General features: G+C 40.1%; 2 protein-coding genes across 3 annotated transcripts; both read left to right on the top strand.

The window, feature by feature from the left end:
- Window positions 1-1,436: 1,436 nt before the first annotated feature.
- LOC146959889 (protein arginine N-methyltransferase 5-like) lies at window positions 1,437-5,167 on the top strand (the record flags this gene model as incomplete). The annotated part of the gene is made up of 7 exons (XM_085772807.1): window positions 1,437-1,495; window positions 1,661-1,783; window positions 2,429-2,604; window positions 2,820-3,023; window positions 3,986-4,096; window positions 4,199-4,263; window positions 4,370-5,167. Coding segments are annotated over 7 exons (891 nt in total), but the record flags the coding sequence as incomplete, so codon positions are not given.
- A 1,930-nt stretch (window positions 5,168-7,097) lies between these two features.
- Window positions 7,098-27,278, top strand: LOC146959888 (large neutral amino acids transporter small subunit 2-like). 2 transcript variants are annotated; one of them, XM_085772805.1, is made up of 10 exons: window positions 7,098-7,225; window positions 7,776-8,047; window positions 11,434-11,638; window positions 12,370-12,521; window positions 14,074-14,199; window positions 25,222-25,375; window positions 25,848-25,971; window positions 26,287-26,390; window positions 26,836-26,932; window positions 27,069-27,278. In XM_085772805.1, the coding sequence occupies exons 2-10, from the start codon at window positions 7,843-7,845 to the stop codon at window positions 27,237-27,239; spliced, it is 1,338 nt and encodes a 445-aa protein (XP_085628931.1). In that variant the 5' UTR covers window positions 7,098-7,225; window positions 7,776-7,842; the 3' UTR covers window positions 27,240-27,278. The 2 variants fall into 2 exon arrangements, with proteins under 2 accessions (XP_085628931.1, XP_085628932.1); XM_085772806.1 differs by lacking the exon at window positions 7,098-7,225 and adding an exon at window positions 7,485-7,671.
- The last annotated feature ends 313 nt before the right edge of the window (window positions 27,279-27,591 follow it).

The following is a 27,591-nucleotide window of genomic DNA, read 5'->3' as shown; positions in this document are numbered from 1 at the left end:
ATTATCACAGCGGTGGAAAACCATAGAGCGCTAGCTCTAAATCCACAAACAGAGATACAAACATAGTGCACAGAGCTGTTTTGTCTATAAAGTTGTAGTAGTAATATCGAATGGCCCTTTTCCACTAGCGCTACTCGACTCGACTCAGTTTATTGATTTTCCACCAGGGATAGGACCTGGTACCTGGTACTTTTTTTCTATTGCCTTTAGCGAGGTTCCAAGTGAGCTGAGACCGATACCAAAACATGACGTCAACTGGCTGCTGGCCACTGATTGACCAGAGTGTCGTCACTGGAAGAGTCATGAGCCCAACCTCTGACATAAGAATCGAGATTTAAAAACACACCAGCAAAAGCGACCATTCATCTGTAGTGTGACTATTATTGTTCTTTCACTAAGCTTATTGGCTGCTGTGCAGAAAACCACACCGTCATCTACCAACTAGGTGCAGACGATTGGGTTTAGAGCTGATGAAAGGATCCAAAAAAAGAGAGCTAGACTATGACGATCCTGCCGATGTTGGGGAGGTACTATGAAGTCCTTAGTTGTAATGGAAAATGACCAAAACCAAGTCGAGTAGTGCTGTAACTGTGTAATAGAAAAGGACCATAAATGTGCAGCAGGAACTGTCTGTAGTATAGTGATCCACAGCAGTTATCGAACGCCTCTCCATCAAGAAAGCTTTTTGAAATGAAAACTACAGGTAGCCACCGCAGCACACTGAGAGGACTTAACCCTCATTCTTATTCTTCACTGTGAATTTCATTGAAGCTGTTCCTGCAAACAAGGAAAACCTGATCATTAATATTGGCAGTGGATAGGGAGTTTGTCTTATAGTCGAGCAGATCTTCAATCAGCTTGAAAAACCTTCCCTGCTTGGTGTGTAGCCAGCTAAAAGCCTCACCAAATAATTTAACCACTAAACAAATATATGCGTTTACTTGTAGCACGCCACTGGCCTGTCTCTTTTTGTGTAAATTGAGATTAGAGGCTTAAAGGTGTCAGCGGTGAAGAATCATATGACATCATGCACAGTATATTTTTGGCGGGTCCAACAGTGAATCATAGAATAGAGTTTGATAACAGTGGTTCACTGACCAATTGTTGGGTTATTTTTTTAAATATACATCACCAGGAAGCATTTACGGTGGATCCAGATTCCTTTAGTGACTTTCTTTGTTTCTGAAAAAACCTACCTGTGATGCATTTACTGTTTGGACAGTCTGACGCAGACGAGTGATCATTTCCAAGTAAATAGAGCTGAGATAACAAGTCTTTGTCTTTTAATTTATATTGTCAGATGAAAATCTTGGTTAACATCTAGCGTTATTTTGTTGATCATATTTTATTCTTGTTTGATTATCTTATTTATAAAACCTGATTTAAAAGCAAGTTGATCTAAAAAGACATGCTTTGTGTTGTGTTTATATTTGCAGGCTGTATACAAGTGTCTACTTGACAGAGTTCCTGAGGAGCAGAAAGACACAAATGTCCAGTGAGTAGCAGAATACAACAACAACAACAACAACAACAACAACAACAACAACACTCTCTTCAATGAATAATACCAGACAAGTGCTACAGCTTTACAGCTGTGAGGAAAACCACAGAGCATCGACCGTAGAATTGTCTCTCAAATGATAATTTCTCTTTCACGCAGAGTGTTGATGGTGCTGGGAGCAGGCAGGGGTCCACTGGTCAATGCTTCCCTGCGTGCTGCCAGACAGGCAGACAGGAAGCTGAAGGTCTATGCTGTGGAGAAGAATCCCAATGCTGTAGTCACGTGAGTTCATTACAGCTCTGTTATTTTTTTATATACTAGTCCAGACACACTGAAACATACATAGGAAAATGTCAACACACTAACACTGAGGTATCGAATGATACACAGATGTAGGTGTGTAAAACTTTCCCAAAGTTGCACTGCCCCAGGGTTCCTATGCAAGTATGGAAAATATGGAAAAGTATGGAATTTGATATTGTACATTTCCAGGTCTAGAAAAGTATGGAAAATGGAAACTATTGTATGGAAATGTATGTCTATATTTATCTTAATACATATCTGTGTTTGGTCTTATCTGAAGTTATTTGGGTTAATTATTTTGTATGTGCTACTGTACCTAGCCACAATCTCCTGGGAATTATTTGGTGACATAATGGCATACAAATAAAATGATGAAAACAAACGATTTATTGCACTAATTACTAAAATGTCACAAATTACTTAAATTCTTTTGACCAAGAAGTCTGGAAATTAGGGTCTGGAAAAAGTATGGAATTTAGAAATTTCAAATGTGTTGGAACCCTGTGCCTGGAATTCGATTTTTAGTATTTAAACTATAATTGCAACAACTTTTGGCACCTGGCGTTTTGAATGCTTATGTAACTGGTTTTTGCACTGCTAACATTTTTGCTGTAACTTGTTCAGGCTAGAGAACTGGCGCTTTGAGGAGTGGGGCGATCAGGTGACGGTGGTGTCATGTGACATGCGGGAGTGGGCAGCACCAGAGAAAGCCGACATCATCGTCAGCGAGCTCCTCGGATCATTCGGCGACAACGAACTCTCCCCAGAGTGCTTAGATGGAGCGCAGCGCTTCCTCAAGGGTAAATCACTGCTGTGGTTGGACACGATTCCTACAGTGGTTCTTATTTCAGAACATCAAGTATGTAGATACTGCAGCCGCTGAGCACCCTCGGCTGTTTACCATATTAAACAATGTGGAACGCGTTTTTTTTTTACCCCTCATTACCTCCTATGCTTGGGTGCATCACCAATCGCTTTCTCTTTCCCCCTCCCTATCTCATCTTTTCACCTCCAGATGACGGAGTCAGCATCCCCTGTTCCTACACGTCCTTCCTGGCTCCTCTGTCCTCCTCCAAGCTTTACAATGAAGTGCGCAGCTGCCGCGAGCGTGACAAGGACCCAGAGTGCCACTTTGAGACTCCCTACGTCGTGCGTCTCCATAACTTCCATCAACTGGCAGAACCCAAAGCATGCTTCACCTTCACACACCCCACAAGAGGTAGATAAGAAGCACACTAAACTCTAAAGTCCACAGACATTTCCTCTAAGGAGAATTCCGGTCATTTTTGACCCCTAAATCAGTGTTGGGGGGAGCAAAAAACGTGACAAAAATTGATGCAGGCACTGGAGTTACACCATGGCTAGACGGCGCTAGGGATAGCAACAACGCTAACCTATGGGGGCAATTCTTTCAACCACAACAAACACTCAAAAAACAATCAAATATCTATGGTACATGACTGGAATCCTTATGACACACCACTGAACTCATATAGTGTACAGTATAAACAGTATAAACTTTGTGTTTTTGCATGTAGTCACTCACCTCAGACAGCCGAACTCTGAAACATCCTGGAAAGACATTACTATCCAATCACAGAGCGCCTGCTCTCCCCGCCACAGAAACAAACACTTTTTCCTTGTTGTGATGATTTCTTTACAAAAATAAACTTTGGAGCAGTGCAGTGGTAATGTCCAAAATATCTCTGACCGTTTATTATTGTAAAGAAATCATCACAACAAGGAAAAAGTGTTTGTTTCTGTGGCGGGGAGAAGGCGCTCTGCGATCGGATAGTAATGTCTTTCCAGGATGTTTCAGAGTCCGGCTGTCTGAGGTGAGTGACTACATGCAAAAACACAAAGTTTATACTGTTTATACTGTACACTATATGAGTTCAGTGGTGTGTCATAAGGATTCCAGTCTTGTACCATAGATATTTGATTGTTTTTTGAGTGTTTGTTGTGGTTGAAAGAATTGCCCCCTTAAGTTAGCGTTGTTGCTATCCCTAGCGCCGTGTAGCCATGGTGTAACTCTGGTTTGCCTGCATCAATTTTAGTTGCGTTTTTTGCTCCTCCCAACACTGGGTGACCATCAGGACAACGATTTAGGGGTCAAAAATGACCGGAATTCTCCTTTAATGCGACATGAAAATATTGACCATCGTTTCTCTCCTCTTTCAGACATGAACAATAACCGGTATCAGTGCCTCAGATTCACAGTTGGTTGTAACTCAGTGCTCCATGGCTTTGCTGGCTACTTTGAAACCACGCTGTACAAAGACGTCACACTCAGTAAGTCGGCTTAATGAAAAGAAAGTCCTTTCATGTTGAGATTAGGAAAAAAAAAAAAAAAAAAAAAAGAACACTAATATTGTGTGTATTTGTTTGTGTCAGGTATAAAACCAGAAACACATTCACCAGGAATGTTCTCCTGGTTCCCCATCCTCTTCCCCCTCAAAGTGAGTCATTCAGTCACTACTTATTCAATGTCCCTGTGACTTTTAGATATAAAAATAACCCAAATATTTACAGGGCAATATTCTTCTCCCCTGTCTCTTTTAATAGCAACCCATCTCCATAGCCCGGGATGACGACATCACAGTGAGATTCTGGCGTTGCAACAATGGGAAGAAGGTGTGGTACGAATGGGCCGTGACCGAGCCCTCCTGCTCCGCCATCCACAACCCAGCAGGACGCTCCTACACCATCGGCCTGTGAAGATGACACATCACACACCCGTCAACTGGCGTACACGCACACCATTCAGTCCAACTTGGTGACAGTTGAAGTGGGGTGGCCTGATGCTTTTTTTTTTTTTTTTATATATATACACAGTTTAAACCTGGACTTAAGGTGTGAGCCCTTAGTCTCATCTGGGTTTTAAACGTTCAGTGGTTGCACTTCTGAGCTGGCCATGAAAGTTAAAGATCGGGTAAACCAGATCTTTCAGTCTGTGTTCTCAGAATTTGCTCCAGAGGTCTGTCTCAGCAGGCATGGACCATCACCTCGACACAAAGTGTGTCATTGCTGTGGCTCATCCTGATTAGGTCAAACACCTCGCCACTGGTTTGTCATGCTTTTTGTTTCTTTTTCAATGTGTTTTCCCTACCGTTCTGAACAGGCTCAATTCCACACACACACACATACACACAGACACTATCCACCTAGACCTATGCCTTATCAATACACATTCCATACCAATTCTTACATACTGACAAAGCACCCTTTTCCTCAGCACAGGAGGGTGAAAAGAGGGTTACGTATTCAGGTCACATACCACGTTTTTTGGGGGCTGTCTCTTCATACCTTTTATTTTGTTTCTGTATGTTTGAATCATGTTAATAAAGACAACACTGTAATGTTCTCCAAAAGCTCTGCAAGTTCTTTGGCTCAGAGGTTAAAGGGATAGTTCACCCAAAATTCAAATTTCACTCATTATCTACTCACCCTCATGTCATCGACTAAGAGCTAAGAGTCCTCCGTTCCTTCTCTGATTTACGAGGGGCTCGGTGCAGCAGTATTTGTCCATATAATGGTTGTCAATGGATACCAACTTTCTTCGTCCAAAAAGACACACCAAAAAACATCCAAATACCTCCATACTGCTCGTCTGTAATGTCCCTCTTGTATTGAAGCCCCGACATGAGAAATTGTTCCGAAAAAAATTAAATAAGTCTATATTTTAAGCTTGTTTGTAGCGGAAGCTCCCAGTGTCTCATTCACTGCTCTTCCTGTGTCAGTGCAAATCTCGCGTGATTTGCACTGACCGGCGGAATAATTTCTCATGTCGGGGCTTCAATACAAGAGACGAGCAGTATGGAGGTATTTGGATGTTTTTTGGTGTGTCATTTTGGACGAAGAAAGTTGGTATCCATTGACAACTATATGGACAAATACTGCTGCGCGGACCCCCCTGTAACTCAGAGAAGGGACGGAGGACTCTGAAAATTCTCACAGCTCTTAGTCGACAATGACATGAGGGTGAGTAGATAATGAATGAAATTTGAATTTTGGGTGAACTATCCCTTTAACAAAGTTGTGAAATATTGCATACTGACATCAGGGGCAGGTGCCTCAGCTGGTAGGGATGTGACTTGTCCAGTAGATGTCACCCTCAGGGTCTAACATGCGCCACCTCCTGAGCCCCATCTGCTGCAAGTACCTCGTCTCTGGTCTCCTGACCATCACCATAAAGCCCACTAACACGCCCTGCCTGGTCTTATCATGCTTGGCGTGCTTGGCATGATAACAGCAGTTGTTTGCACGTCATACATACTGGAGTTTGTGAAGACGCACACAGAAGGGCTTTCCCTACCCGCTCGCGTTCAAACAACTTTTTGGTAACGTCTTCAAAGATTGATTGTGGTTTTCATGTCATTTTTATTTGATGCTAAGGATCCCCCTTGAAAACGAGGTGATCCACCTCAAGAGGCTTTTCCTTCAATAAATAAAAAAAGTAAAAAAATAAAAAATAAAATAATAAAAGTTGATAATTTGACAGGTGATAAATTGAAATGCAAATTTTATCTACACGTGTAAAGAGTTTCTGTATTAAGTGTATAGACTACAGTTATTATGGTTTTAAGAAAAATGCTAAGGGTGCTATGAGAAACTGAAGACGTTAATTATAGTTCTTGTTCTTGCAGGCAGCTAAACAATATTACACTGCCCACAACTGACCAAATAAATACCTAGATTTTCATTAGCACTCTCACAACAGTCTAAGTTCAATATTTCCTACAATATATAATAGGCCACATACACAGATACAGACAATTCCATACAAATTATAAGTAGGAAAAGTTCACCCTAATAAAACATATGAACAAAACTGAAGATAAGCCATCTTATTTAATGATGTGAGCAGTTTGCCACTTACACTTATTTTGGTAGTGTATACTTGACCTAGCCTAGAAATCTAGACGCACCCTAGCGGCAGCAAATATATTTGCTCCGTAGACATTTTAATGATATAGTCTGGCTTGTCTTGACCTACATTTGAGATATAGGCTATCTGAAATGCAGTGTTTTGGACAGTAGAGTACTCAATTTAATTTGGTTATAAAATATCTAAAATTTTCAGTTTAGACTTTTTTTTCTTTTCTTTTTTTAAAATAAAAACTAAACAAAAACGAGCCTAGACACTGAAGTCGATTTGAATGGACATGGTGTATAATTTTTCAATGGAGGAGACAGACCATGGGTCCTCACCACAGGGGGCGGGGCATACGATATGTTGACAATCTGGGCTGCGCTGATTGGTTGGAAATAACCAGCTTTTCTATTTATCGAGGCTGGTCAGCTGGAGGTCTTTGTTACCCCGCTCATCGCGGTCTCCAGACAAGAATAATGACCAACATGCAACCCGTCACTTAACAGCAGCTTCCAGGGGGTTTTCAGGTCACCGCAGCTGCTGGGGAGGTGGGTCAGCACTCTTATCAATTACTTTCTCAAGTTTTATCCAGTGAAACAAAGAGCAGCGGTCTCTGCTGATGGTTAATTGCAAATTCCAGCAGCTTCGTCGGTAACTACGAGAACTCGGGTTCGGTCGCGCGCCAGGCTCGTTAAAAGAGTACATTTGAACTTAAATTCGAAATGTATCTGTTTTATTTTTAACGTTTTTTAACGCCTTGTTGTGTTAAACACACTGGAGAGGTTGCACAGTCTGTTTGTGGCCACTACTATAAATCCTCCAGGTGGAGTGGCCGGGCTGCTCGTCGTGTAGCACTCTGAATTATTAATGCTGGGATGTGGGCTCTAATTTTAGCTCGACTGTAGCCAACTGAAATATGGAAACCACTGCTATCAGCGTTTTTCAACTCCATCGGCTCGAGGGAAGGGAAGGTAGTGGATGAATCACTCAGCCAGTGTGTCCGGGAAATAGACAATGCAATGCTGCTTTTAACTTTCTTTCTTTCTTTCTTTCTTTCTTTCTGTAAACGCTATCTTTAATTTTTAATCCATGCATCAGCTTTAGTAGGGAGACGCCGCCCCCGTCACCTGGACCACAATAGAAGGAGGGAGACACACCGGACACAATGAGTGAGGGTCCGAAGAAGCGGACCACCAGCAGCAGCAGCAGCAGCAGCAGCGGGGGAGGAGGAGGTGGAGGAGGAGGGGGGCAGCCGGGGCAGCCGGAGCCCCCGGCCGCTGAGTCCGGTGAGGGGAAAGATGCAGGAGAAGGCTCCGGGGTAGCTCTGAAAAAACAGATCGGCCTGGTCAGCGCCTGTGGCATTATAGTGGGTAAGTCCATCCACACGGGCTTTGTTACCTCCTCATCAGGTGTGCTGCTACTATCACATCTTACCTTCAGACTTTGACTTTATTTTTTATTTTAGGCTATTTTTTTTTTAAGAAAATCTACAGTATTTTTTGATAAAAGGACAATCTGATGATTAATATTTACCTAATTTCTTAACAGCTACATGCCATCACTTCCTTTAAACCTAATATAAGTACTACTACCAATAACAAACCAAAATCATGGTTTTACTTAATATTGCGTCCTCAAAAATAAAAAAAAGTCACTTTGGTTGAGTTGAAATTCCCTGCAGCTATTTGACAGCTTGACCCCAGTCATCCAGGTTATCTTTGTTAACTGTAAGCTCATGTTTAAAGTCCTTATTTAAATTTGACTTTTACAGTCGTGTAAACAAAACACAGAATTCAAGCTTCAGTGATTTTAAATAAACAAGGCATTTGCTTCGCACCCTAGGTGCTTTAACATCATCTACCCAAATCTGTCCCTTCTAAATCTAATTTAATTTCCCTGGGTCTCTCTGTTTGATTACTGGGCATGCTCACTGCTCTCCCAGCATCATGCATCCTCCATGTGCTTTCTTACTGCTGCTTTCAGGGAACTGTCATGAAAACTCTGCAGTCCCTGCCCACCTCCACATACAGAGGGAAAAAAAAACATGAGTCAATAAAAAGCAATCCCATTAATGGGTGTTCCCCAACTGCAATTTCCATCACCATCAGAAATGCTGGAGTTTGGTTGCTGCACCACTGACAAGAAATGTCTGTTCGTAGGTTGTCTGCCTTGGCCCAAGTATAATGTATGTATGTTTATTAGGGATGTCCAACTATGCAGTAGACAAAATCTGGGCCTGTGTGGTGCCACTGTGTGCTTAAAACTGTAAAACATGTAGTCATCTCATTAAAACACTGCCCATATCAGTTACAATCTAAAGAACAAAGCTGAAGTTTAGATGTATTATGGATCAACAAAATCAGTGATACAGGGAAAAAAAATACAAAGTAACATACATGAAAAATGAACACAAAAAATGGCTGTTATAATGAATCAGTCTCTTTGAAGTATATCTGTTGACCGAAGCCCCTGTCTGTAGCTTTGCTGAATCCAACTCTAAAGTCCAGTCTTTACATGACGTGGGCTGTAATTTCATTCAAACTGCCTCTATTGTCAAAACGACTAAGTACTGTTAAATCATTATTCATCGTTTGAAGTCTCTCAGTGAATCGGAGACGACAGTTTTACCAGCCATGTAAAACTTTACAGAACTTGTTTTCAACAAAGACATTATTGTATCTGTCTCCAGACTTGGGTATGTTATTTCCTGCTGGTCTCAAGAGTCACAGGATATGAACTCATTCTTCCATTTCCTTGGGCATTAAAAGAAAAACATCATCTCTGTTAAGGCAACGGCAAATATGACATCAAAAGTCTTAGCAGCACCAATGTTGCTAATTTTTTTTGGCCAGCAGTGAGATGTATTTGACCAGTCTAAGCCTCGTCAGTTTTTGGTTTCTGGTTTTGCAACAGACTCTGAGGCTATAGATCTCATTAAGGACCCACAAAGACTGAATGTTATATGCCCAATTTTGGACATTTACAGAAGAATCCATTGAGGATCAATTAGTGAAAACACTCAGTTGGCCAAGGCTAAACTGAGCACATTTGGCATGAGCTCCAAAGGAAACAGGTGATCATGTGACAGGAAATTGTAGATGTTCATTAAGTCTGCATTCTTCTTCAGTGATTCTCCAACTGCTCATCATTAATCAACAACATACCTGTACTATGTATACTTGTATCTCTTTGTACGGAAGAGGGGTGGTTTAATTCATTTTATTCACTTTTTTTTAATGTACATTTAAAGTGGCTACAAACAACTCTTCAGCATTATCAGCACTTGCCACTTCTAGTGTTTCCATGTTGTATTAATGGTGGCATCATTGTTGCAAAGGCTGGATTGAATATAACAGAATGTAGTTTAGTTCAGTTTCACCACTGCTCATTTTAGAAAGGGCATCAGAAAAAGCAAAAATCTTCGCACATCTATTTCCTTGGCAGGTGCGGCGGAGGATGACAACAATTAAGTCCAAATCAAACAAAGAAGAGTTCCCGTACACATGGCCAACTTGCAGAATTTATTGTGACGTTTTGGTACTAGACCTTTTTCAAGCAAATGTTTGTGCCAACACAGGAAGCCATCTTAAATAGGAGTGGCACCAGCAACGCGTTTCGCCCTGTGGGCTTCAGCCCACAGGGCGAAACGCGTTGCTGCTGTTTTTAACAATAAATTAATTGAATGTACCCCATTGTGTGCGGTGAAACCTTCTTTTCTTTTTCCATGGTTTTTGTTCCTGATACCACCTGCACCAATGTGGAGTTTTATCTGAGCTGTGCAGGGGCAATCTCTTCTCTATTTTAGAAGACAGAGGGACTTGCAATAAAAAGTGTGCAAGTAGGATACAGTAAAAATCTGAAACGGTCTGAAAGAAAAAAAGAAAGGGCATCAGAAAACACGTTCGTAGTTCAGATGGTCAAATAGACATATAATCACTGTCATAAATCATAGGTTCACAGATGTTTCTGGCTGTCAGTACCAGCGTTGGCAGCATGGCTCCTGCTATCAGCCATGGCTGCTCTCCAAAGCGAGCAGGAGCTGTAAGAATCCCAAATTGAACTAGAAACCCAATCTCAGTGCTACGGTACAGACAGAGTCAAAGGCAGTGGGACAAATCCTGCTGAGCTGATGCCTCAGTGGGCCAGTGAGTCATAAAAAAAAAACATTGTTTTTACCGGCCCTGTCACTCTCTATATCAGCCTTCCTCTTGTCCGAGCCGATATGTTCAGGGCTGAGTGTGACCATGGCTCTCGTCACCAAGGGAATGCCCTGCCAAGGTTCTCTCTTGTTTCACCTTGTTTGCCATGTTTGTCATCACCTTCTTCGCCTCCTCTGATAATTGGGCTCTTTTTCTTTGGCTGGGTAGAACATCCACAGCTTATCTGGTTGTTCCGTAGTCTGCCCTTTCCTTTACCACCTGAGGAAAGCTACCATTAGCAGGCAGGGAAATAACAGCTAAGTTTTTGTTTTTGTAATCACAGACAACCTTTCCTTTGTGCTGTGAATCGAGATTTAATTTTTGAGCGATATTTTGTGCCCAGCAGACGACAGAATTGCAACATGAAAGCCAGGCTTACAGGGGACCAACCCATACAGAGATGGTGTCAATATTCCTTAGAAATCACATTGTGAAATCCACATTGAAGAAGCAAACCACTTGTTGTCTATTGTTGCTTTGAATGCTAACGTTTGCCTACAGTCTCCAGTGTTCTTAATCTGTTTCTCTCTGTGTCTCTCTTTCACTCACTCACTCAGGCAACATCATTGGCTCGGGGATTTTTGTGAGTCCTAAGGGGGTCCTGGAGAATGCCAGCTCAGTGGGTGTGGCCCTCATTGTGTGGGTCACCACTGGAGTAATCACAGCTATTGGTGCTCTCTGCTACGCAGAATTAGGCGTGACCATCCCCAAGTCAGGGGGAGACTACTCCTATGTCAAAGACATCTTTGGAGGACTGGCTGGGTGAGAAGAAATGCTCTTCATGATAAACACCTGAAGGATTTACAACATTCGCATATGGTTGTTTGGTCTCAGCTCTTCTAGCAAAGCCACTACACAGAGTTAAAAAGCAAAACATGGACTGTGCTGGTGCCATGGAGTTAATGTATTATCCCCAGAATTCTTTGAAAGATACCTGAACCATATTGTACTGTAGAGGGACAAATATTTGCAGTTATTAAAAATTTGTTTTCCATTATGATTTATACACTATTATATAATAATAATAAGATGTATGGCTCAAAAACACAGGACAATGGTACAAACAGAAAGATTAGATAAAATTAAAACTAAAAACTAAAAATATTTCCTGAACCTGATTAGCATGAAATAAATAAAAAATGACATGGCACATTGTAGCAAGCCTTTTGTAATTAATAGGAATTTTACAGTTCACCATGTTAATAAAGCCTCATGTAATCTAGTTAGCATTTTCGGCATCCCTGAATGTCATTGACCCAGTTCTCTCATCTTCAACAACAATGCTCCAGTGCATTATTATAATGTACTTTTGTTAATATGCTTAATTCCCTTTGTTTTCCACTGCATTTTTCTGTAACAAGGGCGGGTGTTCTCACACAGTATGTTGTGCTCGTTTGTGTGCATCTATGCAGTTTCTGTGCCTTTGTTGGTGTGTGACAGGAATCTTTTGCTGCGTCTCATTAACCCCCGGCTCCCTGCGCTGTCTCTCTCAGGTTTCTGCGTCTGTGGATTGCAGTGTTGGTTATCTACCCCACTAACCAGGCTGTGATTGCTCTCACTTTCTCCAACTACGTCCTGCAGCCTCTCTTCCCCTCCTGCCTCCCCCCAGAGACTGGGCTTCGACTGCTGGCTGCCGTCTGTCTGTGTAAGTGATTAAATAAAACAGAACATTGAATCACAATCGGTTGAGGTTAGTGCATCATTAACAGATCATGAAGGAACATGATGCAGCCCACTTTGATGGGGAATTGGGGATGGTCATTTTAAGGCTTTGTTTCTTTAAAAAAATAGCACTTCATGTATTTCTTACAATCTAGAGCACAGTCCCTCTGAGAAACACTTGTAGGTGGAGGATTATATTGTTGGTGAAGCTTTGCAGAAACTGCTTGGCTTGACAGTGAATGCTTCATAATGTCTTTGTGTCTGTGGAGGTGTTTTGTCAGGTCTTAATTTGATAACTCTGAGATAATTAGTCTTGGGCTGGGCGACAAGTGAGATCCAAACTGCAAGCGTGGGATTTGAAATGAATGTATCAGACAATGAGGGTCGAACAAAAAGGCTGTTGAGTTGTATTCTAGGAGGCCAAAGCTGTCTATAGGAGCTGTAGTCATGATATATGGGCCATATGTGTTCACATCTCTTTTGCAGTGTGAACACACTGAGGGACCGCCTACTGACGTCCTATGTCAAATTAGTCGTAACAAAGCTTTATTATGACCTGAAAATATTTCACTAGTTGAAATTAATCTTTTTTTTGTCACTGTAAGAGCTGTGCTCTCTCACTCACTGAGCACACCAGGTCTGAACAGGGGCTTGGCCTTATTCCTGGATACTCTGACTTGACCGTAAATCTTCATAAATGTCATGTCTTTGCTGTGTAGGGGGGAAACTGACGAGAAATGCTGGTACATGCTGTGTATTATCACTCCCTGTAGTTGAAACATCGTAACTTTAAAAAAAATATACTTTATTGCAGGATTGCACAAGTCGTTAGTTCATGTTCCAGTACACATCTTTTTAGTCATTGGAGCATTCCTACAAAATTTATGCAATTTATAGTGAAAAACAAAGAAGAAGAAAAAAAAAAGTTCATGGTAAAGGGAAAAAAAGCATAAAATAGAAAACATTTCTTCCGGGCTGGACTCTTCAGTTTTATTTATTTATATAATCAATCCACTTATTCCATCTTTTCAGACATTCTGGTTCTTGATTTCTGATTCTATATGTAATTTTTTCCATTTCCAAAATATTATTTCCAGTTAATTTCCAGTTATTAAAAGAAGGTAAAATGGGTTTTTGCCAATTTCTTGTTATTTGCTTCAGAGCTGCTATTCTGAGTATTCTGTATAAGTATTTGTCTTTTTCTGTTGTAAGTTCAGCTGGTGTTATTCCTAAAACAATGCATTGTGGTTCCAATGTTTTTTTTAATTGGAAAATCTAAAAAATAGATTCTGTAGTTTTTTTTCCAGAATGGTTTTAGTGATGGGCAGAAATAGAAAATGTGTGAGTGGTTTGCATGGTGCTCGGCACAATTTCTCCAGCAGTCTGGGGTGATGGGTGTTGTGAATTTAGACTGTATTTCTGGAGTAATGAAAAAGCGTGTGTATACCTTCCATGAGAATTCCCTCCAATATCCAATCGTCGTCTTCTATTTGTGAACATCGTAACTTAAAGCGATGTTGTCTTTCTTTGCACAGTGCTGCTGACGTGGGTGAACTGTCACAGCGTGCGCTGGGCTACGTGTGTCCAAGATGTCTTCACCACTGGCAAGCTTCTGGCCCTGGGCCTCATCATAATCATGGGCTTCGTCCAAATCTGCAAAGGTAGCTAATCTTTTCTCTTTTCTGTTTGACGTTTTCAACTTCTGTTAATTTTGTTTGATCTAATGTTCCCCAATCTTTTTGCCTTGTTGTTGAGTAGTGTCAACAAAAGCTACATATAATAACTGAATTTGCAAAACTGGTCAGCTGAGGAGTGACACTCCCCCTCTGAATTGGTGTGTGTGTGTGTGTGTGTGTGTGTGTGTGTGTGTGTGTGTGTGTGTGTGTGTGTGTGTGTGTGTGTGTTGTGTGTGTGTGTGTGTGTGTGTGTGTGTGTGTGTGTGTGTGTGTGTGTGTGTGTGTGTGTGTGTGTGTGTGTGTGTGTGTGTGTGTGTGTGTGTGTGTGTGTGTGTGTGTGTGTGTGTGTGTGTGTGTGTGTGTGTGTGTGTGTGTGTGTGTGTGTGTGTGTGTGTGTGTGTGTGTGTGTGTGTGTGTGTGTGTGTGTGTGTGTGTGTACTGTTGTTCCTATCTAAGAGGGGACATCGGCGTCGTTACACATTCACCAACAGGGGACCAAGCAGCCAACAGGGGACTTTTTTTAGGTCCCCTGTTGGACATGCTTTAAATCAACTTAAAATCATGTGAAAAACCTTCTGGTTAATTTTTTTAACTTTAGCCAAGAGGGGACCTGAGTGTGTGTGTGTGTGTAAAATACCATATTCAGCAGTGCCCGGCAGGCTGGAGCAGGGGTTTTAACGACTCATTCACACACGTCGTTTCTTACACTCCTCCATAGTGTGAACGACTTGCAGCCCCGGCAGCCTTTCAGACTGTAGAGAGGCTATCAAACAGGCTCCTTAGTGAACAAACCAGTACCTTGAAACATAATTTGTTATTCTTTGTAACAAAATATAAAGGTTCCGTTTTCATGGATGTCTTAAGTTTGAACTCAACACTGTATTAGGTATAATAGAAATTTTAAAATAATGAAAAAATTGAACACCCATAACACAATTAGAAATAAAATGGTCATTTAGATCATTTTTGTTGAATTCTGATTAAACATTAAAAATAATTGACCTTGGTATTGTTGCTTGTCCAGTTTTTTTAAGCGCAGGGTTTCAATTTTATGTGTTCTCAATCTGTATTTATAGTAATTATTAGTTGATTTACATTGCAGAAAAAGGTCCACACTTGGTTTATATGGAATGACAGGGGTCCACTGTTGGTTGATGTATAATGACACGTTCCCACTTAGTTAGCATGGAGTGACATACACACTCCATCATATATGATTAAGAAAGAAATAAGCAAAAGTGGTCATCCTTAAGAACAAACTTTCATCAAAACTTAAAACAAACATTTCTAATAAAGTAGCACCAATAATGTTGTAATTATTTTTTAAATGTAGGGTGTACTACTGCAACACACATTTCTACAGTCTATTAATTTTTTTAATAGAGGGTTTTAAGATTTAGGGTAATCTTAATGTACGTGCATCATAAATCTGTATTCATAAGGATGTATTTTATTTACTGTTTTACATTACAGAAAAAGGTCCACACTTGGTTTATATGGAATGACAGAGGTCCACTGTTGGCTGGTACATAATGGCGCAGGTTCCCACTAAGTTAGCTTGGAGCGACATACACACTTGAGCATACGAATAAAAAAAAAGAAGAAGAAAATTTGATAGTTCTTATGAGAAAACTTTCATCAAAATGTAATACAAACATTTCTAATGAAGTAGTAACAGTAATGTTGTGTTTTTTTTTTATGTGGGGTGTACTGTGAAAACTCAATGGCAACCTACGATGATATATTATGTAGAAGTAAACCATCAAAGAGTAACTGATATTAAAGTATTGGCACGGCAATTTGTTATCTTTGGGGGAAAATACAGAGGGTTTGGGAGATCATCAGTTTGTCAGAGAAACAAGGGATAATTCATTGAGAGGATTAATCTCACAAAGTCCCTATGTTAAACTATTGCTACACACATTTCTACAGTCTATTAATTTTTCACTGTACTGGTGTTTTATACTACTTAACTGCATTGTTGTCATGGGAAAAATACTTAAACTACTCACAGTTTGACATGACAGCCACAAAAAGTTACTTTTTGGCCACGTACATCTCATATAGATGAAGCCCTGTTGGGGCCACCTATGGTCAGCCTTTTACCTTTTAAAAGCATGTGATTTCAATCAATTTTAATGAAGGCCTACTTGCGTCATAAATCTGTATAGGAATTATTAGTTGATTTACGTTGTAGAAAAAGGTCCACACTTGGTTTATATGGAATGACAGGGGTCCACTGTTGGTTGGTGCATAATGTCACAAGTTCCCACTGAGATAGCACGGAGCGACACACACACTCCATCATGTATGAATAAGAAATAAATAAGCAAAAGTGATCATCCTTAAGATAAATTTTTCATCAAAACTTAACACAAACATTTCTAATAAAGTAGCACCAATAATGTTGTAATTATTTTTAAATGTAGGGTGTACTACTGCAACACACATATCTACAGTCTATTAATTTTCCCCCTACAAGAGTTTTATACTCCTTGACTGCATTGTTGTTATAGGACAAATATTTGGATTAAAACTCAGGGTTTTAGGTCATTTTAATGTACTTGCATAATGAATCTGTATTTATGAGGATGTATTTTATTTACTGTTTTACATTACAGAAAAAGGTCCACACTTGGTTTATATGGAATGACAGGGGTCCACTGTTGGTTGGTACGGAGTGACATACACACGGGTGGCATGGGTGGATAAGCAGAAATGAGAGAAATTGCTAAGTTTTAAGATACATTTTAAATCTAAATTTAATACAAACATTTTGTAACTATTAATACACATAACACACACACAAACACATCAAACACACATATTTCAACTTAAGTAGCACTGGTGAAGTTGTCATTGTAGTTTTGTTTTTAAACATGGGGTTAGGGTTAGTTACTGTGAAAACTCAATGGCAACCTATCATGATACTTAAGGGAATATTTCAGTTATTGACATTTATGGATCAACAATAAAACATGTATGGGAAAATAAAAGAGGAGCTGGAGGGTCATCAGTTTGTCTGAGATACAAGGGATAATTCTTCTAGAGGATCGATTAACCTCAAAAGCTCAAAACTTTCATCAAAACTTAATACAAACATTTATAATGAAGTAGCAACGGTAATGTTGTGTTTTTTTATGTGGGGTGTACTGTGAAAACTCAATGGCAACCTACGATGATATATTATGTACAAGTAAACCATCAAAGAGGTACTGATATACGACAATTTGATATGGGAAAATACAGAGGGAATGGGGGATCATCAGTTTGTCAGAGATACAAGGGATAATTCATTGAGAGGATCCCTATGTTAAACTATTGCCACACACATTCACACAGTCAAAATGTTTTTAAACTGCCACGACCTCGAGAAAGCCATCCATGCGTTGCAGTAATCAGTTCTAGATTGGACTATTGCAATGCATTTTATGTTGGCGTCTCCCAGTCTTCGCTCAGTCACCTCCAACTTGTCCAAAACGCTGCTGCCCGTCTTTTAACTAACACTAATAGACGTGAGCACATTACTCCTGTTCTTAACTCCCTTCACTGGCTCCCTGTCCCTTACAGAATTGATTTTAAACTTTTAATGTTTGTTTTTAAAGCACTTAACGGCCTGGCCCCACTGTATTTATCTGAGCTACTATATTAGAAATGTTTGTGTTAAGTTTTGATGAAAAATTTCTCTTAAGGATGATCACTTTCGCTTATTTCTTTCTTATTCATACATGATGGAGTGTGCATTTCACTCCACTTACTTACATTCAAAACAGACTGACTGAAACATGGGTACATGCAATATAGAGTCACAGAGCATTTTTATGAGCTACCATTCTCTGCCAGAAATGTTGTCTGGGAACAACATCTTACTTAACATGGCACAAGAAATTAGGATTCATCAGATTGTCAGAGATACAAGGGATAAGGCATTGTGTGGATGGAATAACCCCAAATAGCTCAATGTTGAACTGCTGCAACACAAATAAAAAAAGTTGATAGTGGTGTGGACCGTGTCTGAGGAATATAGTTTATTGCTGTGTCCTTGTCCTTTACAAGGCTTTGTAAGGCTTTGCATGTGTTTTTATATTTATGCGTTCCTTTGTTTCCCTTGATTTTCTAAATACCTTTTAATGAGTAGTTTAACAGGGTTTTTTGGGGGGTTATTCCGTCCACACACTGACATATTCCCTGTATCCATGACAATCTGATGAATCCTAATTTCTTATTCCATGTTAATTGTTGTTCTCAGACAGCATTACTACTAGCAGACAATGGTGGCTCATATAAAGGCCCTGTCACAGAATATTATAACAGGTAATTACACACCTTCACAAAACTCATCAAAGAACTGACAATTCTTTAGACAAAATGGAATATTGCTGGTACACCCACTCTTTACAGTTGCCACAGAAGTTGAGTCACCAAAGGCCATAGGTGCGTAGGTAGCACATGGCCAACCTAAGACCTGGGAATACCTGTGTCTCAGTCGGTCTGATTTGGATAAAGATATTGGCTGAAAGAAGGTAGAAACTCTGAAGCCCAACCTGAAAATGCCTAACGATCATCGTCAGCTACGACAAACCATCCCCCACACTGCCCACACTCAAGGACTGACACAGGTCATCTGGCACTCACTCCGCTCTCACTCCATTCACTCACTTCTCAGATCCCAGTTCAACAACTCTACCTGAAAGTTAGGATCTGTGAAATACATGAGTGCTGGTGACTTAACTACTTCAATGTAGAGGAATGTTTTGTGCCCACATCATAGACTGAAACCCCATTAAAAATGTTCAACTCTACTTAGAAAACTGTGTGTAAATGTAATGAAGTCACATTGCTTACTACAACATGCACAAGGTTATACCTAGATAATAAGGAATATACACACTTGTGTTTAGCTGGGTACTGAAACGAAATAAAATCATTAGGAAACAACCAAAATAGATAACAAATTAATTACTTAGAAATATAAATAAATTAGATAACGTTTTACCATCTTCTGAACACAATTAATTGAATTTGTTTATAATCCACTTCAGATGCTATGAATAAGGTAATATGGGATTGTTGAATGTACAAGCCACACATCCTGAAAGCAACCAGACCCATTTCTGCTGAGCACCAGTGTGAACTGAATACAGCTTTTATTGTGTACTTCCCACTTAATGTAAACTCTCTGATCCTGTGCCAATCCTGTACCTTTTGACAACTTTAAATTAGGTTTCAATTCATACACCAATTTCATCTATAGATGTGTATGACTATGTGATACAGTGTGTAATATACAGAAGGAAAAAAAACACAAATTTAGTTTTAGTTTTCATTTTTGTTGTGGACCAAAAATATTCAGACAGGTATACATGAACTCCAGTAGAGCTAATAGTTTGGTAAGTAAAAATGTGTGTTGCAGTAGTTCAACAGTGGGTATTTTGGAGTTATTCCATCCACTATAGCTGATTTATCCCCCGTATCTCTGGCAATCTGATTAATCCTAATTTCAGACAACATTTCTACTGGTACACAATGGTAGATCATATAAAGGCTGACAAAATATTATACTGATCACAAGGCATCACACACCTTTACAAAACTCATCAAAGACTTGACAGGGTGGATTATTGCTGGGACACCCACTCTTTACAGTTGCCACAGAAGTCCATAGGTGTGTAGCACATGGCCAACCTAGGACTGGGGAATTCCATTGTCTGTTAGTCTGATTTGGATATAAGATCTTGGCTGAAGGATGTTAGTCTTTTCCAGGTTGCCCTTCAGAGTTGCTAACGACCATCGTCAGCTACAAGGAACCATCCCCCACACTGCTGACAGTCAAGGACTGACACAAGTCGTCTGGCACAGATTTAAAGCCCTCACTCACTTCTCAGAAGCCAGTTCCACATTTAGAGTGGAGAGTGGAGGTAGAGTTAAGCCTACCACACACATAAAGATAATTGGGCTGATTTTGCCCCGATTTTCCCCCTTCCGACCAAAGACAAAAATCGACCAATTATCCTAAAATCTTAAGATTATTTTATGAGATTCTCTTGTAGTGTGTGGCGTGTTAAGAGTCAAAATTCTCACAACAATCGCCTCGGAAAACGTTCGCCGCCGATAATCGTAAATATTAAACATGTTCAATATTTACAAATCAAAAGTCATCTTGCGTGTGGAAAGCTGGTGTTGTGCTGAGAAGTGCCTGCTTGCCAAGCTCTGCATGCTGCTCGCGGCAAGCCACTTCTCGACACAACACCGGCAATCCTACAGAGAGCCACGGTGCAGCCCTGGCAATACACGAGGTTCACACAGACATTCACACACACGGGAGATTTCCTGATAGCCGATAGCAAAGACGGTAGCGATCATAGCCGGCAACAGCCAGCAATAGAGCAGCAATGTTTAAACGATCATGTGACCGCCACTCACAGCCGCTTTACTGCTCGGCGTCCGAAGCCACAGACACACAGACACACACAGATGGTATCGTTGTAAAGGCTGAAGTGTCCCCGCTTTCATTTTTAAAAAATTACATCGCTCTCATTGTCCATTCCGGAAATAGACCCGAAAGAGTAGCTACAACAATACGGATCTCAGTTTTCTGACCGGAGGGTCAAGATTCTGAAAAATCTTAATGTGTGTGGTGAGCTGTGTTTGGAATATCACAGCACACCACACACAATACGATCAAAACTGTTCAATCACAGATTTTTTATCTTCATGTGTGGAGTCTTTCACAGATAAAAAAAAATTGGTTGAAATTTAGAGAATCTTTATGTGTGTACCAGGCTTTAGGATCTGTGAAATACATGAGTGTTGATGACTTCACTACTTCAATGTAGAGGAATGCTTGTGTCCACATCATAGACTGAAGTCTATGGGTGGGAATTGAGAACTGGTTCCTCTTCAGAACTGGTTCCCACGTGATCATTTCCTTGGGATTGTGTGCGTGCATGCTTAATGATTCTGCTAATCGATTTAGCTTTTTTTTTCCTTTGCAAATGTGCATGTTTCTAACCCAAACAACACATGCCATGTTCAGGTCAGAACGAAGGCAAACACGGCGTCGAGACAGAAGAGCTCTAAAGTGTCGGGGTAGATGTGATGTGACAAAAAATATTCTGATTTATAAAACACTGCATACACACACTTGCAAGTAAAGTGCCTACAAGGCACATACATACTGTAGATAGTAAGGAATATACACACTTGTGTTTAGCTGGGTACTAAAACATCAAAAAATCATTAGGAAGCAACCCAAATGTGTAACAAATTAATCACTGAATCAGATTGCCATTCTACTATTTGTTTTCAAAATAAATTTGATTAGAATTAGATTTATTGTGTACCTCCCACTTAACTCATTGAATGCCATTGACGTACATATACGTCAAACGCAGTTTTCTGCGGCTGGTAAATGGGGACGCTGTCGCCCACACTGTGAGTAATTTTGGGGCTTCTGGGATGTGTAGAACGAATGAGACTGTAGATCAGAGCAGGAAGTGAACGTGGAGCTGTGATGAAAAATTTATCTTACGGATGATCACTTTTGCTTATTTCTTTCTTATTCATACATGATAGAGTGTGTATTTCACTTCATGCTAACTAAGTGGGCACTTGTATCATTATGCACCAACCAACAGTGGACCCCTGTCATTCCATACAAACCAAGTGTGGACCTTTTTTTTCTGCAATGCAAAAACAATAAGTAAAATGCATCCCTATTAATATAGATATAGAATGCAAATACATTAAAATTGATTGAAACCATGTGCTGTTAAAAAGTAGAAGAGTGACAATAGGTGGCCACCACAGAGCTTCATCTATATGGGATATTAGGTGACTACAGAATAACACTTTGTGGCTCTGGGCCATCAGACCATGTTGAATCCTGAGTTTAGTTATTTAAAGTAGTTTTCCCATGACAACAATGCAGTCAAGGAGTATGAAACTTCATTAAGTCAAAAACTTGACAGACTGTAGAAAGGTGTGTTGCAGTGGTATATCATATTACTTAGTGAGGTTAATCCATCCTCTAGAAGAATTATCCCTTGTATCTCAGACAAACTGATGACCCCCCAGCTCCTCTTTTATTTTCCCATACATGTTTTATTGTTGATCCATAAATGTCAATAACTGAAATATTCCCTTAAGTATCATGATAGGTTGCCATTGAGTTTTCACAGTACATCCCATGTTTTAAAAAAACTACAATGACAACTTCACCAGTGCTACTTTAGTTTAAATATGTGTGTTTGCATGTGTTTGTGCGTGTGTGTTGTGTGTATTAATAGTTACAAATGTTTGTATTAAATCTAGATTTAAAATGTATCTTAAAACTTAGCAATTTCTCTCATTTCTGCTTATCCACCCATGCTGGAGTGTGTATGTCGCGCCGTGCTATCTCAGTGGGAGCTTGTGTCATTATGCCCCAACCAACAGTGGACCCCTGTCATTCCATATAAACCAAGTGTGGACCTTTTTCTGTAATGTAAAACAGTAAATAAAATACATCCTCATAAATACAGATTCATTATGCAAGTACATTAAATGTGACCTAAAACCCTGAGTTTTAATTCAAATATTTTTCCTATAACAACAATGCAGTCAAGGTGTATAAAACTCTTGTAGGGGAAAAATTAATAGACTGTAGATATGTGTGTTGCAGTAGTACACCCTACATTTAAAAAATAATTACAACATTATTGGTGCTACTTTATTAGAAATGTTTGTGTTGGGTTTTGATGAAAAATTTCTCTTACGGATGATCACTTTTGCTTATTTCTTTCTTATTCATACATGATGGAGTGTGTATTTCACTTCATGCTAACTAAGTGGGCACTTGTATCATTATGCACCAACCAACAGTGGACCCCTGTCATTCCATATAAACCAAGTGTGGACCTTTTTCTGTAATGTAAAACAGTAAATAAAATACATCCTCATAAATACAGATTCATGATGCAAGTACATTAAATGTGACCTAAAACCCTTGGTTTAATTCAAATATTTTTCCTATAACAACAATGCAGTCAAGGAGTATAAAACTCTTGTAGGGGAAAAATTAATAGACTGTAGAAATGTGTGTTGCAGTAGTGCACCCTACATTTAAAAATAATGACAACATTATTGGTGCTACTTTATTAGAAATGTTTGTGTTAAGTTTTGATGAAAAACATTATTTTAAGAATGATCATTTTTGCTTATTTCTTTCTTATTCATACATATTACATATTAATGTATTTCCTATTACTGTAATTGGTTGAAACCAGATGTATGGAGCATTTTGACTATTTAAAATTGAGATGATAGTAGGTCCCCTCTTGGACTGCTAAGAATGACAGAGGCAACACATTTATGGATGAGTAAAGACAGACAAGCAAATTATCTTTGTTAAGAAAAAAGGAATTCATTCATTAAATCTGGTTTTAAGTAAATGATGTTGCTTATACTGCAGAACTTGATATTAGTGCATGCAGCCATGTTACTTCTGAATTGCATGCAATTCAATAAAAAAATATTTACTCTCAAATGTGGCCATGATTATATATATATATATATATATATATATATATATATATATATATATATATATATATATATAATTTGTATTACAGAGACTTTAAAATAAGTAATGATAACTCTCAAGTTATATTATCCATTCTTGAAAGAAACTGAGAAAGTCATTGTTGTAAACAAAGACTCATTAGGTGAATGGGTTGTTAGGTGAATGAATGGGTGCAGACAGCTCCACTGCAGTATGTGGAGGTCCACTCTTTGATAGGTAAATGTCGCTCAGAGATCCAAGTCCCCTCTTGGCAATTTCTTTAAAAATAATTAAAAGTCACATTTTCAGTAATATTATGGTAAAACACCTTAAAAGTCAATTTTATATTCCATTTTTGGTTTTTCAAAATAAGCAGAAACATAAGACCCCTCTTGGCAGGTTGGCCTGACAGGTCCCCTGTTACCCCTATTGGTGTGTGTGTGTGTGTGTGTGTGTGTGTGTGTGTGTGTGTGTGTGTGTGTGTGTGTGTGTGTGTGTGTGTGTGTGTGTGTGTGTGTGTGTGTGTGTGTGTGTGTGTGTGTGTGTGTGTGTGTGTGTGTGTGTGTGTGTGTGTGTGTGTGTGTGTGTGTGTGTGTGTGTGTGTGTGTGTTGTGTGTGTGTGTGTGTGTGTGTGTGTGTGTGTGTGTGTGTGTGTGTGTGTGTGTTGTGTGTGTGTGTGTGTGTGTGTGTGTGTGTGTGTGTGTGTGTGTGTGTGTGTGTGTGTGTGTGTGTGTGTGTGTGTGTGTGTGTGTGTGTGTGTCACACGATCCGTGATCCCAGCGTGAGAGATTAAAGTCCCTCATCGCTCTTCATCCCACTCATAATCCAGATCCACTCACACATGCCCACACACACTTCTAGGCCCAACAGTGAACTCCTACTACATGTGAATTATTTGCCTCATATCTCAAAGATAGAAGTTTGAGATGCAGGCTAATTAATATATAACTTTTCTTTTTTTTAAATAATTTTTTTCGGCTTTTTGCCTTTATTTGATAGTGATGACAGTAGAGATAGACAGGAAATGGGGAGGCAGAGAGAGGGGGAATGACACGCAGGAAAGGTCTGCCCGACGCGGGATTCGAACCGGGGACGCCTGCGGCGAGGACTGTAGCCTCTACATGGGGCGGCCGCTCTACCCACTGCGCCACGCACCGCCCCTAATATATAACTTTTCTTGATCAAAATTTTACCTTTATGCAGATCTAGTATTGATTAATGTTTTAAGAATATTTAGTGGGCCAAGACATCAGACCTAATCATAAAGATATTTATTTGTATAAGTGTCTAACAGATGCTATACATAAAGGATGGAGAGGAACATGTAGTACCTTATGGACACCTCAATTCAAGATCATGTTGTGTTGGGCGCCCTCTGCTGCTCAGATTGTGTTACTGAAAAGCAGGTCACCTAAAAGTTAATTTGCATTACATTGAATATCTAATATCTATTCTTTGGTTGACAGGTCACTATTACTGGTTGGAGCCAGTACACGCCTTTGAGACCTTCCGTGACTACGATGTTGGTCTCATAGCTCTGTCCTTCCTGCAAGGATCTTTTGCGTACGGAGGCTGGAACTTCCTCAATTATGTAACAGAGGAGTTGGTAGACCCATATAGGTAATATGCACTTTTTGAAACCATTCTTGCAGTATTTGCGTTCAAGTATTAACACAGAGCATTATATATGAAAAATATCAGAGTTCTAAATCTTGGAAGACAAGAAGAATTATGCACTACCTGTGCAATACATTTTTAATATGTACCTATTAGAAAGTGAGTATCCATATCACAAAAGAGTGTGGTTTGCACCAGTTCCTCCACTTTGAGGACATGAGGAACCTTTCTGAAAGAGTGGGCAGTGTAACCTTGTATTGTCTATGTCTTGTTTTCAATATTGAACAACTCTTTATATAAATTCAGACATAATTAGACCAATATAAATGACTGTTTTCGCAATGTTGCTGGGCTTCCTGTTGTTTACACTATCCCTGCTAGTTAATTCCCCCTTCCCCCAGGTTATGTGGTCTGTGAGTTTTATCTCAGTGAATTTTCTCCTGTCTTAGTCTGAGATCTTGTCTTTTGTCCCCAGGAACCTACCGCGGGCCATCGCCATCTCCATCCCAGTGGTCACCTTCGTGTATGTGTTTGCCAACGTGGCCTACGTCACGGCCATGAGCCCCCAGGAACTGCTGGCCTCTAATGCTGTAGCAGTGGTGAGGAAACCTGATCCACAGCCTCTCTGATCTGACTGAGTGTGTGTTTATGCACGCAGAGGATGCACGTTTTTAGAAACTTGTTATCACCTTGAAATGATTTAGTTCTGTTGCCTAGCAGCGATTTACAGCGGCAGTGCTGACCTGAAGCATGCTCATCGTTGTACCATAATGCTTGTAACGCTCAGTGCATCATGCTTTAGCATCTAGCTTTGAAATACCTTGATTAGTGGTGGATATTAAATGTGTTTTAACTGTGTACTCGTTTATCCTCCTCCTCCTCTTCTCTCTTTCTACTCCTAATATTTCTCCCAGACATTTGGAGAGAAATTGCTAGGAGTAATGTCATGGATCATGCCCATCTCTGTGGCGCTCTCCACCTTCGGGGGAGTCAATGGCTCCCTCTTCACATCGTCGCGGTCAGTTTGTCCTCCCCTGCCCTTCCCCTCCTGTCCAACCTGTCTTCTCATTGCAGCTTGTGTGCTTGCTTGCTTTTTTTTTGTCTCATTTCCATCCAGATATTTAGATGTACACAGATAAATGGTGTAAGCAGGGTGAAAATGCACAGCTATACGGAATATAGTGGTCAAACTCATATCTGGGACCACAAACTGGATTTCAGTGAAATTACCTGATTGGAAAATAGTTGAAAATAGTGAGCCTTTGAGTGACAGTGAGAAATCTCTCATCATGTCACTCCTGGTTTGGTGCATTTTCAGCCTGCAATTCCACCTCTGCTGTTCCTTTATGCACCGTGTTTCTATAATCTCCTGAGCTGTCCCTTCAGCTGCTGAGTGTTCACGGTGAGCGAGCACCATCTGGCTCCGCTCTCAGGACTTAACCGTCCTTGGTTCTGTCTCACAGACTGTTTTTCGCCGGGGCAAGGGAAGGCCATCTCCCACGTCTGCTGGCCATGATTCATGTCACACGCTGCACTCCTATTCCGGCCTTACTGTTCACCGTGAGTCCTGCCCTAATCAGTGAAAAAAAACTCAACGTTCACTTCTTTGTCCTCTTTGTTCTTTGCCCTTTCCTCCCATGTGCAAAAAATAACTTTTGTCCCACCCACCCTCCTCCCTCTCTCTTACCACATCCAGTTGATCTCCACTCTGCTGATGTTGTGCACCAGTGACATTTACACCCTCATAAACTATGTGGGTTTCATCAACTACCTCTTCTATGGCGTCACTGTCGCCGGGCAGATTGTGCTGCGCATCAAAGAGCCTGACATGTATCGACCCATCAAGGTAAAGACACGTAGGGAGTGATTTGGGTTTGAGTTTTGAGAGCTGTTCTGCAAAAGTATCATGCAGTGGACATCATGATGCTGTAGTGACAATACACTATACACTCACTGAGCACTTCATTGGGAACACTAGTACACCTATTCATCCATGCAGTATCCAATCAGCCAGTCATGTGGCAGCACTGTGGAGCATAAAACCATGCAGATACAGGTCAGAAGGTTCAGGTAATGGTCACATCAAACATAATAAAGCAAAGATAATTGGGAGTGTTTCTGAACCTGCTGATTAGCTGAGAGTTTAACCCAATTGAGTATTACTCAAAATGGAACAACAACAACAACAACAAAAAAAAGTAGCAGCTTTTATGAACAGA

Source organism: Trachurus japonicus, unplaced genomic scaffold, assembly GCF_045865225.1.
Source record: "Trachurus japonicus isolate A0001 unplaced genomic scaffold, Traja_1.0 AP030942.1".
NCBI classification, from domain to species: Eukaryota; Metazoa; Chordata; class Actinopteri; order Carangiformes; family Carangidae; genus Trachurus; species Trachurus japonicus.
Note: the sequence above shows the minus strand (reverse complement) of the source record. Positions and strands in the feature narration are given on the sequence as shown.